This window comes from Meles meles, chromosome 3 (assembly GCF_922984935.1).
Source record: "Meles meles chromosome 3, mMelMel3.1 paternal haplotype, whole genome shotgun sequence".
NCBI classification, from domain to species: Eukaryota; Metazoa; Chordata; class Mammalia; order Carnivora; family Mustelidae; genus Meles; species Meles meles.
In genome coordinates, this window is record NC_060068.1 from 138638716 (window position 1) to 138652526 (window position 13811).

The window sequence follows — 13811 nt, forward strand, 5'->3', positions numbered from 1 at the left end:
AACTTATGTCTGGTGAAGAACATAGAGTCTACCATGGCTTCCATTTGTCTCCAACCCATTATGATCTGTGACTACATTCATTCCCTCTTATCAGAAAGAATACAATAGCTTTCTAAATGACATCTCTGCCTGTGATCCTCCTCCCTCTGATTCACATTGCAAACCACCACCAGGATAATCTTTGGAAGCCTGTTTGGTCCAGGATCTCTCTACATCAATGGCCTCAGTGGCCCCTACTGACATTGAATAAAAAATACAGAGACATTTGAAATCCTTCACAGTATGACCACAACCAGTTGCTCCTACTTATTAATGCATTCTGTAGTTACAGTGAACCCTTTCTTGTTCCTAAAGTAAGCCCTGTGTTTTCTCACCTCTGCTCATTTTATCCCCTCCACCTGGAGTACTCGATCCCCACTTCTCATTATCACAATTTCTTCAGGTCCTATGTTAAATGTTACCTCTGCCACAGATCCTTTGCAGATCCTTCCATTCAGATGTTGACTGTGTTTATTTTGGGGTGTCACTGACTCTTATGGCACTGGGTAGAATGCCAGGCTCTGTGTAATTCTGCTCATAAGCTGTACGGGGTTATGCATAATTTAGGGGTTGGGACTGCAACTCTCTCACTGCTATTCCCTGAAGCGTGTGTACAGGGCCTTGTGTGGATGAGATATTGAGAAAAGAATCTGTGAAGCTGAATGGAAAGCCCAGGGACCAGGTCTCAGACCCTTCTAGGTGCCCACCCACAATTCACTGAGCTGTAGGAGGGCTCTCCCATCCCCCTGGCCCATACATCTGGCATGGACAAGACACATGACAAAAGACAAACGTCACAATCACAGAGACCAGAAAAGACTCCATAGTAACCATGGTCAAAGTTAAAAACCAGACTTTGACCAATGTCCTGATTAGGATATAACTCAGCAAATCCATCAAATTCCTGATAAATGGCTTGTGAAGAAGAATCATTAGTTGTGATTTTAACTAAGCCCATCTGGTGTGGCTTCCTTCTTGGGTTGGTAAAACATGGGCCATGCCCCCTTACTGAGGAAATTTGAACACATCGTGTCTAATCTGAAGGGAGTGTTCATCATAATAAAGAAAGGAGACTTCAGTTTGGACCAGCAAATACATTTAGTTGGCAATAAAAGGGCCCAATAGATCATAATTAGGTGATTTACCAATTGCCTTTCCCTAGTGACTGGCATTGGCTGAGCAGGTCTTTATCCATAACCTAAGGGCTTTGGAAACATAATTCAGCCCCTTACCCAACCCCAAACATGCAGTGACAGCCAACAAACAGCATCTGTTTCAAAGAAACACCACCTGTCCAAATGGAAAACCAAGCATGGAACCAGTTCGTTTCATCAGAGTATTTGTTTCCAGAGCAGAAGAGACAAAAACACAATTCTGTCACTAACACAGCCTTTTAACACTCTGTAGGGACTCTGGCCTGGCTTCTGCCAAGTAGACTTGGCAAGTTGTAGTGGAACAGTTGGACCTCAGCTATCAGTTCTCTGACCTTCCGAGGCAGAGCTGGGTGATCTGCCTTGGAGGAACTTGGAGCTTTTTTCCAGGCAGGCTGGAAGGGGCTGAATCCCTGGAGGTATGGTGAGGTCTGGCTTTATGGAGAGTAAGTGATGGAGAAAGGCTGCCGGGGAAGTCCTTTTGATGTAGGCACAGGTGCTGAACCCGGAGCACTCTGCCTGTGAGGGCTGTGGAAGCCCCACTTTATCGGGCAGAAGGGAAGTGGTTTGTGACAGTGCCTGTAGTGTGCTGAAGCACCTTTCTGTAAAGGCTTCTGCAGAGCTCCAGCTTTGAGAATGGCTGAACAGTGTTTTAAAAAGTATTTGCTGTAATTCTAAATAATCTGCATTAAAATTGATTTCTGCTGCCATATTATCTTGAACACAGATAAACCCCTTTTAAATGGGGACCAGAGGAAACGTAAGCAGATACTGCCTCTTACTGGTTCCTCACTCTCCACCTACCTATGTCATGTAGAATGCATTCTTGGGATCAAATCAGTGGATTGAAGACTTCTGGAACAGGCACATAGGTCTGTGTGGCATTTGGGTTGCCATGACTCTGGTATTTGACCATGCCTTGGGGAAATGGCCCCCTTCGGGGCATATGAGGCCAAGATACGATAGAACTCTGGCTGGAGTGTGTGTGTGTGTGTGTGTGTGTGTGTGTGTGTGTGTGTGTGTATGTGTGTGCATGCTCTCATATTTTCTATAACCATTTTGCAATTCTCTGTTCATGGAACTTCTGCACTATTGGTTGCTAGGATGATTGTTTTTAATACAGAGATGAGAGGGAGAATCCCATAGAGGCAAAAGGGATTTTCCTAGGTCAGAAACTCACTGTCCTGTTAGGATGAATACTACTCTTCTGATTTTGAGTCAGGAAACCCCATAGCTCTCACAGAAGTTGCCCCTGGAGAAAATGGAGCACTGGGAGAGAGCTAGCTGGGTACATGGGGTACCCATGTACATTTGGGTATTCTTGACTTGGATATCTGCTATCAGTGATCTATATCTGGAATGCATTCTTTTTCATTTCTCTTTTCCTTTCTCTTGCTTTCTCAGAATCAATAAATAATTGTTACATCTTATAGAGATGTAAACAACAGAATTAGGGCTTTCTTTATTACAGAGTTGAATTATTTTCAATGTTTATCCCCAAAGAATCTTTGAGCGTGTAAAACCCATTAAAGCAGTGTTACTGCTCAAAGAAGTGGTATTTGGTGCATTAATATGACCATCACTATCACCTTTCGTCTTCACAGTAATGAGTGGATGCTCTGGGCTTCAAATATCTGTTTTTTAGCTTTTTTGAGTTATTGGCTATTGCTTGACCCATGAGAATAGGTACCAGGAACCTGACATAAGTCCAGTCTTCTGTTCTGGGAAATTATCTACATTGTTTTCCCCTTTAATGATGCTATCAGTGATAAAGCCCAGTGAAGCATTTGAGTAAGTCACAGGCATGGGCTCTGGAATCAGGATATCTGAGCTTGAAATCTGGCTACTTTCTTATTAGTTGTGTCAACCTAGTCAGATAACTTATATCTGTGCCTCTGTTTCTCTATCTGTGAAGTGGGGATAATGGTACTTCATAGGTATGAAATTTAAGTAAGATAATGCATATACCATATCATGTAGCATGGAGTAGGCATTCTCTCAATGGTAGATTTTATTATAGTGGAAATCATTTGCATGTGAGATGACCTGAGCTTTAGGTTCATGTCACTCAAACATCTAATATTTTCTGAGTGTGTCACCTTGTTCTAGGCACCTGTATGTGGGATGTGGTGGCAGAAATACTCTATTGATTAGAGAGATCATATCACCTCTCTGTGCCTTGTTTTCCTAACTTTATACCCAAGTATTTAGATCAAATAATATCCTTGACTCATAAAGCCTTCATTAAATTGTAATACTGCATCATTGATGTTCTGAGACCTGTAAGAGCTCATTCTCTACTCTGGGATTTTCTAGGGTAGTGTTGTATAAGTTTCTGAGATAAAAGTCTCTTCCTTGCTAAGCAGTCTCCTCTGGATCCCTTTTGAACTTTGTCTAAACTTGTACAGAGACTCTTTTAAGTTGTTACAGGCAAAAATCCATGATTGATAAATACTAGCCCATTTGGTTTCCCTTCATTAGATATATTCTGTTATGTCTGTACTCCTCCAGATACCTTTATTTCCTAATTTTCAGACAATTATTTAAAATTCTTCAATGTAGTCTGGAATGCTATGGCAAAAAAAAAAAAATTCTCTAATGTATTTCCATTACTCTTCAAATAAGGACAAAAATTCTTTGTAAAATCCTTCTCTGTATCATTCTCCAATCTCAACTTAACGTTTTCTCCTTTCTATTACCTGTGTTCCAAGAGCACTTGGCTTCTTTTAGTTGATCAACTGTACCATGATTCCTTACCTTAGAGTCTTTGCACATGTTATTCCCTCTACTTGGACTGCTTGTCTCTTTTACTCCCCTCCCATTATGTTATTAACTCTTGTTAATCCATCATATCTCAGCTTGAGAAAAAGCATTCTTGGAAAAGCCTTCTTGGCCACGTCCCACCCATCCTGCACACAAGATTAGACCCGTTATCTTTAAGCATGTTTCAAATCTTCTTTGTCTTTATAGTTCTGCAGTTTCAAGTAAATCAGCTGCTGATTTTCATCTGCTTGGGACACATAACTTTTGAATCTGGGTATTAATGTTTTCCATAAATACTGGAAAGTTCCCTTTAAATACTGCCTCTACTCTATCCTTTCTTGTCTCTGGGACTCACAGAAGATGTACCTGGGATTTTGTTTATCTCTTTCAGGTCTCTTAACCTCTTTGTCATGGTTTTTATATTTTTATCTCTCTGTGTGATGTTCTGGGAAATTATCTACATTGTTTTCCCCAGTGTAATAATTTTCTCTTCCACTTTGACAATTTGTTGTTTAACCCTCCCATTGAGATTTTATTACTTCTCTAAATTTAACTGGTATTTTTCTAAATATGTCTGGTCCCTTGTGATAGTGTCTTTCTTTCTAAAAAATGTTTTTCATTACTTTTATGTCTTTAGATGTACTTTCAATTCTTGTTCATGTAGACTGTCATATAATTTATGACTTTGCCCTGCTTAGGGGGGCCCCTAAATAGTTAGTTTATGCATTTTACTCTGGTTTTGATGTACTTTTCCTGTTTTGGCCTAGGGATTTCCTAACTTCCACTTAAAAGGCAATTTGTTCTAACTGTATCCTGCATATCTAGGTTTTGTAGTGGGAGTTTTGTTCTCCTATATTACTGGAAGTAGGTGTCCTCTAGGTCCCCTTTTCTCAGTGATCACAGAAACTGTCATAGTTGTCATGAGCCATCAAACAATAATCACCTCTTGCCTATCTTCCCTGCAAGAATATAGTTCCATAGGGAGAGAGACTATGTCTGTTTTGTTCAAAATTGTAGCTCCAGGTCTGAGCCTAGTGCCCAGAACCTTGCAGGCTCAATATTACTGAAATTAATGCAAGATGTGGAGGCAGAGGTGATCCTCGATGTCAGGATGGGTTAAGAACCCTTCTCCATCCTTTTGCAACCTTTTAAAACATGTTTCAACTTTTCCTTGAACATTATCCTTCCCTAAAATGATTTAGTCCCTCTGTAAATTGACATAACATCTCATAGGTTACTTCATACAATGCTGTTTTCAATTACCTTCTATATAGATTATTCCTTGTGGACTCACAATTATCTTGGATCTAGGAAGAGCTGGGATGTGTAAACTCTCTTTACAGATGAGGAAACTGCAGGTTAGGGAGATGATATGCCTTACCTTTGGTAAGATAATGAGTAGTAAATCCAAGAATTAAATCTGTGTCTTTTGACCCTAAGTCTACAGGACTCTACCTTAGCTGTTTGAAATGAATACCAGAGTTTCTTTATGTGAGAGTAAAATCCACTTTGCTTCTTTACTGAACTACCTGTTTCTTGCTAAAGAAATCGGTATCTGAGGGGCACCTGGGTGGTTCAGTCCATTAAGCATCTAACTCTTGGTTTTAGCTCAGGTCATGATTTCAGGGTCATGAGATTGAGTCCCATGTTAGGCTCCATGCCCAGGGCAGAGTCTGCTTAAGAGTCTCTCTCCGATAAATAAATAAATAAATAAAAATCTTAAAAATAAAAAAAAAAAAAAGAAATCAGTATCTGGCAAAGAATAGGTAATGCCATTCATTTGGTATTATTTTGATTGCCATAGCCAGATCCTTTAGGACTCAAACTACTTGATCTTTCATTTGGACAATGTGTTTAAGTTTCTTTTGAGACAAACATTACAAACCACCTTCTCTCAAAGAATCCAGGTTGCCGGAGAACTCTGTTTATGGCCTAGTTGGATATGGGAGTGTTTGGTGAAGGATGGTGTGTTATAGATCACATGACACAAACACAAGTTTCATTGATGTTTAACACACTTGGAGGGGTAAGGCGAGGTGTGGGGAGGAACACATGGGCAGCGACAGTCATAGCAAGCTGAGGCCCCCAGGTCAATTTCCAACCTCAGGGCTGAAGATCTCGGGTGACTGGAATCTTCCAGGCCCACAGGTGTCCATGAAGAGCCCCCTTGACAGCTTGCCTTGTGGCACTGGAGCCATGTGGCAGACACAGCAGCTTCATTCCTGAGGTAGGGAGGGGAGAGGGTGTACCAAGGAAGCAAATCTTGGCTACTTACCTCAGGGCGGACCCCTTGGGCGTCGCAATGCCATAGCCTTTGGAATCCAAGTTACCTCCCACCTTCATGGTGTCACAGGGTTTCCGCTGCTCGATGTACTCATTCATGGTGGATTCCAGAAGGTAGGCGTATTTGCCTTTGGATTTCCTCACTCGGATCATTCCCTCTTCTGTGGTCCTCACAAAAACTGATGGCTCCGCTGACTTCATATATGTCCACATCTTCTCAAACACGGCAATTTTAGACCTCTGGCAGGGGACAGGAACAAAGCTGGAATTAAGTGCTGGCTGCGCTTGGAATTGAGGTCGGCACACACACACTGACGAAGCGCTGAGTGTAGCTCGATCACACATTCATGAGCAAGATTAGCTCAGGAAGAAACAAATTATGAGTGATTGCAAAATAAGAGGCTCTAATTAGTATCAGTAGGTTCCAAAGCACAAATATCTTGCAAATACAGAATGAACAGAATAGCTCAGAATCTTTTAATTACTGCTGAATTAGACTCTCCTTCTGTATGGGAAGAGTGGAGAAATGGGACCCTGTCTAGCTTCTAAAGACATTACAGAACCTATCTATTGTTCAAGAAGGCCATGTTTATACTGCCCAGAACTGGAGAGTGAGTATCAGTGGAATCTGATTTCATTATCAGAGGACAGTACAGAGGAATTTCTAGATTGTGAGTCCTATTACAAGACAGCCCTCAGAATGTAAACTGTGGTCTGATAAAGCTAATAACTTGAGACCTAATACTGTAGCCTGTTTACATTTCAAAAGCCTCTAAATCTAGTCAAACTGTTTTCCTCCCTCCTTCCTGAACTCATTTTGAACCTTCTCTTCTTTGGCACTTTGCCTAGACTGTTTACTTCACTGGATATGCTTGTTCTGTCCACATGCTACTAGTCATTTCACAGACCAGAACAAATCCTATGTATTCTGAGGCCACTTCAGTTTCAAGGACAGTAGTTCACAAGCTCTCCTGGGCACCGGAGTCATGTGCAGAAATTGTAAATATTAACATGCCCCTCCTCTGAACCTCGACCTAGAGGTTGTGACTCAGCAGTCTGAGCTGGAGCCCAGAGAAAGTCTTCTTCACAAGTTCCCCAGATGATTCTGATCTGTATGGCCTCTGCGGCTCCCACTTGTAAGGCTGGTATTTCTCTAGGACACACTGTGCTGGTTCTCACTGGACCGTCAGGCTAGACTGCTGAGATGGGGGGCACCGTTGCTGTGCATAGGTCTCAAGTATGTGGATGCTATTTGAAGGGGGGGGCATCTTTCCTTCTGTGAGTCCTTCACAGAGTTTACTGCACACAATAGACCCTTAGTCAAGGCCCACAACCCAGAAGCACAGTCATCCCTCTCATCTAACATGCTGTTTCTAAAGAGCATCCTTTCCCCAAAGGGCAGATGCATTTTAGGGGTATTGGAATCTGGCTTTGTAAATGGACAAGTGTTAAACATATAAGGGGCTATTTTTTTTTTTAAATAGCGCTAGAGTCACGCAGTTCGTGGTTAATACACAGGTTACAGATTCGTTTAGTATAAAATGACCATATCCATAAGGTGCCATTTTTCTTTGCATACAAATACCGAGTTTATTTCCTTGATATCAACATCAGATGTTGGCAAAATATGGCTGGACATTGTTGTATGAGCCAACTGATCTGTAGAGATATATGGGCCTAGAAAAATTCTGGTCTCAAGGTAAAGTTAATGGAAATAGTTACTGAGAATTTCAGGGAGGCATTTGGTGGGGCCTGTAATTAGATCAATGAGACGATGTGCTTTACAGCATGGTTGACCATCTGGAAAGGCCACTGGACTGGGAGTGAGTAGCCTGGGTTCTAGTCTTTCCCCATCTGTTTCATGAGGAGTTGGGTTATGGGGACCTTTGAGTCCCCTGTGGGCTTGAAAAACCTGATTCTTTACAAGAAGATACATCATTCAAACAACAATGTCCGCATGAGGAAGAAGAAGAAAGAAGAAAAGGGAGGGAGAATTCATAGTCAGGGGAGGAAATACCCAGAACCAATCAGAGCATCTTCAATGTATATCATATTCTCTCACAGAAACAGAGAAATGTATAAATTGAGCTGCGACTAGATTTGCAGATGATCTTCTAGGCAGAAACCCAACAAAACACCCAGCAGGGCAATGGCAAGATGCAATTTGACCTGACAGGATGGCCACGGCAGGGAGCAGGGCTGCTGACAGGCAGAGCTGAAGAGCCCTCTGGGCAGCAGTATGCAGAAAATTAATATGTCCTCTCAGCCTCACCCCAGAACCCCAAACAGCAGGGCTGTGCTTATAGCCGCTCAGAGCAGGCTATCAGGAAAATCTCATCTCCAGGGATGCAAAGGCAGCATGAGTGGCAGTGAGGATCGGAAGCATACTTGGGGTATTTGTTCTTGGATCTCTCCTATCATCTGCAGCTCTCACAGCCCTTCGCACATCTTAATTAAACTGTCGATGGAGGATTAAGTGACTCGGGGCTGGGGCTGCCTAAAAGCTCTGGGCTGCCATGAGGACAAGAAGCTAGACTTCTTTTTCAGAGACTGGGATAGAAGAATGCTTGTCTCACCATTCCCTCTTTCTGCCTCATGGGGGTGGTGGGTGATCCTTGTCTCCCCACCCACCAAAGTCCTGGTGGGAAAATTCTCAAGGTCAAAGTCACGGAGTTGGAGGGGCTCATGGGGGCATATCTTGTCCGTGCTTACTTTCTACATGTAAAGAAACTGAGGCCCAGGGTGTGGCAGTGAACTCTCCAATGTCAGGGCAGAGGCAGGAGTAAAACCCAGGTCTCCTGATTGCACACCCTTGCCTTTTCACTGCAACCAGCTGCCTCCCTTGTTTTAGGTTTTAGATCTTACTAGCTGGGGGACCTTGGGCAAGTAACAACGTTTCTGAGCCTCAGTGCTCCTATCCTGACAATGATGATGATAGCAACCACTGTGCAGTATTGCCTGGAGATTATAAGACAACAAAGGTAAAATGCATGACCCAGTGCTGGGCACATAGTAGGTGTTCCATAAGTGGTGCAATTACTGCTAATAATTATGCCCTTTCTTTGGGTTTTACTTTAGGATAAGAATGCCCAGTACAAAAAAAAAAAAAAAAAATGCCCAATACATGGCTGGCTCGAGACCAGTTTCCCTTCCTATGTGTGACAGCTGTTGATACCAGTCAAGGAATTCTTTCACACTGTGCAGATGTGCCCCCAGAGTCCCCTCTCAACATCGAACTCTAGGCAAACAGTGATGATTAATCAGAGTTAGCACATGAACTATAACCTGTTGTCACCAACACAGGAGGCCTGGTGAGTGAACAGAGCTTACAGAAGATACATTATCCTGTTTCTAGATGCCTAACAGTGTGCTCTGGACAAGAAATAGAAGTATGTCAATTGACATAGTTACTAACAGAGAACTTTCAAGTCATAAGTCCTAGCCGTGCCTCTGAGTAGCTAGCACATGCCCATTTTCTTCTCTGGGCCTCAGTTTCCCCAACTACCAAAGGAAAAGGTTAGACCAGATTTTCCATGGGCCCACCTAATAGTCTGAGTAATCTTTTTAAAAAATCAATTACTGATGCCACCTCATTAGGACAGTATGGGTCATTGGTAAGTATGCTTGGGCTGAGATGAGGAAACAGATTTTGTGTTCATCCTGGACACTTGCATTATGATTCTCTGAATTCCAGTTTCTTGTCCACAAAATGGACACATAAGCCCTGTTTTGCCATAGGTCATGGGTGGAACATAAATGAGACCATGGATGGGAGAGTGATTTGGGGATAGTGATGTGTTCAGATATTGGGGATGAGAGTATGGGTATGTAGTGGGTAAGTGAATTGGCTGTTCCCCAACTTCATCAGCAGGCTGGGGCATAGGACTGGCCATATGGACAAATATCAGACATCTCATTTTGGTTGCAGGCTAAAAAGGCCAGAGAATTACTATGAGATTTCAGGAGGTTTTTCCATTAGCTGGTTGGATAAGCTTAAGCAAGTCATATCACTCTCTAAAACGACAGACCGACCATGTGACCTCCAAGTTACCTTCTTGCTCCAGTGTATGGAAAGTGGATGATTTTAGCCTTGGAGACTGGATCAGTGATTGTTAAGACTTTGGTCCCTTTCCTGCTTCTTATACAGAACACAGAACCCATGATCAAGAAGCTGAGCACATCACTCTGTGGGTTTCCCCTGGCCAGGGGTTTGCTCCACGAAGTTGCACTGAGAACCTGGTAGGTACTGCACAGGATCCCTATCCCTTGCCTGAAACAAGGTAGAAGCTTGCTGTCTATTCTCCTTCTACTACTTATTAGCTGTGTGACCTTAGGCAATTACTCTTACTTTTCTGAGCTTCATATATGAAATGGGGACAACAAATTTCTAACTAGTCTCTCTAATGAGAGGACTAAATGAGATAATTCATTCAGGGTGTGCTAGAACAGGGCCTGATTCATAGTAAGTGCTAGGTAAGTGGTAGCGGTTGTTTATTTTTTTTTTCTTTCACCAAAACATGGTAACTCCATGTGCTATTTTGTTCAGCTTTTAGGATGAACATGTCTAATGTCCAGGGAACTATGGGTTTTTCTGCTTTGGGGAATTTAAGTTGTCCCCTTTGCCTGGAATGTAATAAGCCAACCCAGGTCTGCCCTAGTTTCATGATGCCTAGAAATGTTTTTCCAAAGTTTGTGGCTGCAAAGCCCTACACCTCCATCAAAATGGCTCCCAAATGCCTATACCCCAAAGCCCTAATGGGAAACAGAGCCTTGTGTCTTAGATGCCTCATCTCTTTTAATCTGATAATGACTCCTTGAGGTAGATATTATTCTCCAGATGATATAGAAGAAATGATGTCAACCAGGCGACAGGCCAGAGAACAAGGATGGAGCCAGGTTCTGGCCCTACGTCTGGCTGATCCTCGGCTCCTAGGCTCTCTGCTCCTCTGTCTTCACTTGCTGTCTCCAGTCACATGACATCTCCACCACCTCCACTCCCACTTCACATTTTCTCTCCCCTGGCACTGTTAAACAGACCACCTGTTCCAGTAATTGTTTCCCATATACCATCTCCATATTCATCAAGTCTTTAAGAGGGGGACATACATGGCAAAGTTCTGGACCTTGTCCCTAAGCTGATCCTAATCAATTGCTGATTAGATTGCAAGTATGTGTGGGAGCAGGGAAGGAACTGCATGTCCTATCCTTTGCAGCCCTCAGAGAACTTGGCACAGTCTGGCATATGTAAGGGGTCTGGTTCAATGAAAGAGCTTTGAAGTTATCACAAATACAGAAATGTAGATTTCTCTGGGATTTGTAGAAAGCTGAGAAAAACTCTGGGTTTCCCTGACTTGTACTGAGTTAAGATGTTACCCTGCTTGCCTATAATCACATGCTTCTTAATGAGGATCCCCTCTTATGAAGGTGCCTTAGGACAAGGGATGTTCCTACCCTGAAGAACTCCTTAGTGGACCCTGCTTCCAGGGTCCCATAAGCGATTTCCGTCTGCTTCGCTAGGTCCTCAGCACTCTCGATGGGAGACACCATCCTCTCCACGGTCAGGAAGGCAGCCAGGTTGGCTGTGTATGAGGAGATGATGATCAAGGTGAAGAACCACCAGACACCACCAACGATGCGGCCAGACAGGGACCTGCAGGCCAGAGGGAAGAGGTGTCAGAAGCATAGACATCAACCGCAGAAGGCTATGGGGAAGGGCCAAGGGCCAGCCTAAGCCCTGTCAGCAGAGCTGTCAAACCCTATTGCACCCTTCTCCTCTGTCAGCTAGATGTGAGAATTCATGTCAGAGAGATTCTCTGGCATTCTGTTCCTTAAAACAGATAAAGACCTATGGGGTTGCTATTCTTCAGGGGTGATAAAACCCCACAGGCATATATTCACACTACTTTCACACATGCATATACTCCAATACCTGTGCCAACAAAGACAGATATGTCAACACTTGTCCACAAAATCACACACATGTACACATATCCTTTTAAATGCAGTTACATACACACCAAATGTTTGTGCACACGTATATGAGTGCAAATGCATTTAAACACATGATGCACACTTTTGATCGCATTCAGAAATGTTTCCAGACTGCCTTCTCATTATTGTTCTTTTGGTCATCAAAGGTCGTAAAAATGATGGACTAGAAGGAAGGGAAGGGGGAATGGATTGGAAACAGAATGAGAACAGTTGTACTATAGCCACTTTGGGGGAATGTCACTGTTGAGGGTAGGCACAGTGCTCCCTTCTACCACAGAGAAAGAGTTTGGCTGAAATATAAGACAAAGAATATTTTGTACTGGATCAAAGTGGAAACTGTGACAGTGATAAAGGAGGTAAGAAATTGATCCTGATCTTCTTAGAGTCCGATTTTCCTCTTATGCCCAACAATGAAGAGAAATAGGACCAGTCAAGAGTTCTACTGGGACCTTTCAGATTTGGCTAGGAGAGTGCCAATTCTAGATCATTTTCCCAAAGATATTACAAAATGATGTCAATGTCATATGGGGTGATTCGATGTGTTCGACACACAGGGCATTGGATTATACCAAATCATATAGTGATAAAGTTATTTGCATTCTGTTTCTTTTTCTATCTGGCTCACTTTGTTAAGGAAGTGTTATCCCAGAGCTACTGTAACTTTACATCCTTTCTAACATGTGCCTTGACAATCTCAAGCTCAGAGCCTTCAGTAGGTGACAGTGCTTAACTAAAACCTTATACTTAACAACCAAAGAAAGAAATCACCAATCCACCCCACAAGTTTTACAGATAAAGAATCTCGAGTCTCAGATCACACTGACTTAGGAACAGAACCCAGGCCTGCTAGCTTGCTTGATTATTCCACACTGTTCTCAACCTTCTGGTCAACCTTTTCTGTGTTATTACCATGTTCCTGTGTGTTCTACTTTGTTTCCATTTCTTAGAGGCTCCTTTTCATTCTAGGCAGGCAGTAATCACTTCAAAAAATTCAATAAATATTTGTTATTGCTTGCTCTATGGAAAATAATGTCTCAGATGCTTCACATTAAAGGGGAAATAAAAGGAAATTTGTTCAAAGGAAGGAGACTGGGAGAGTGGAACAGAGCTGTGTTATGGGAAGAGTAGCTGCGGGAAGAGGAGACCAGAAGAGAGAGGTGTTTCTGATGGATTGACATGAGGCTGGTACCAGTAAACCTGATTTGGGAGCATTTGGCGCAAGTTTCAGGAAAACAAACACTAAAAACAAAGAAGTGGGTATTTGATGGGTCAGGTGGTGCAACAATGAGTTGGCTGTCCTGAGGGTGAGAGTGAGTTTCTCCATTTCTGAAGATGTTCAAGTAGTAGAACATTTACAGAGATGCTGTATTTGGTGCCCACTCTTAGTCCCCCTGGGTACAAAGTGCTAGGGACATAAGTCTACTTAGAGGAAGGACAGACATCACAAGAAGCCAGCCTTCTCTCATACTCCTCCCATCTTTCCCATCTCTGAGTTTCTGTGATTTAAAATCATAAGTAGGTAGACCAGGCAGCATGGCTTCCATTGGGCAGTCAAACAAAATGAGACCTATAAAGGCAAAACTA

At 42.7% G+C, this 13811-nt stretch overlaps 1 protein-coding gene across 2 annotated transcripts in view; it reads right to left on the minus strand.

Annotated features, from left to right (window-relative positions):
- Positions 1-13811, minus strand: part of GRIA1 (glutamate ionotropic receptor AMPA type subunit 1) — a 305105-nt gene that overhangs the window by 33907 nt on the left and 257387 nt on the right. For both annotated transcript variants that reach the window (XM_046000553.1, XM_046000554.1), the window contains exons 12-13: positions 11688-11886; positions 6229-6476 (exon numbers count right to left, since the gene is read on the minus strand). In XM_046000553.1, coding sequence (XP_045856509.1) covers positions 6229-6476; positions 11688-11886 — 447 coding nt within the window. The remainder of the gene's footprint in view (positions 1-6228; positions 6477-11687; positions 11887-13811) is intronic.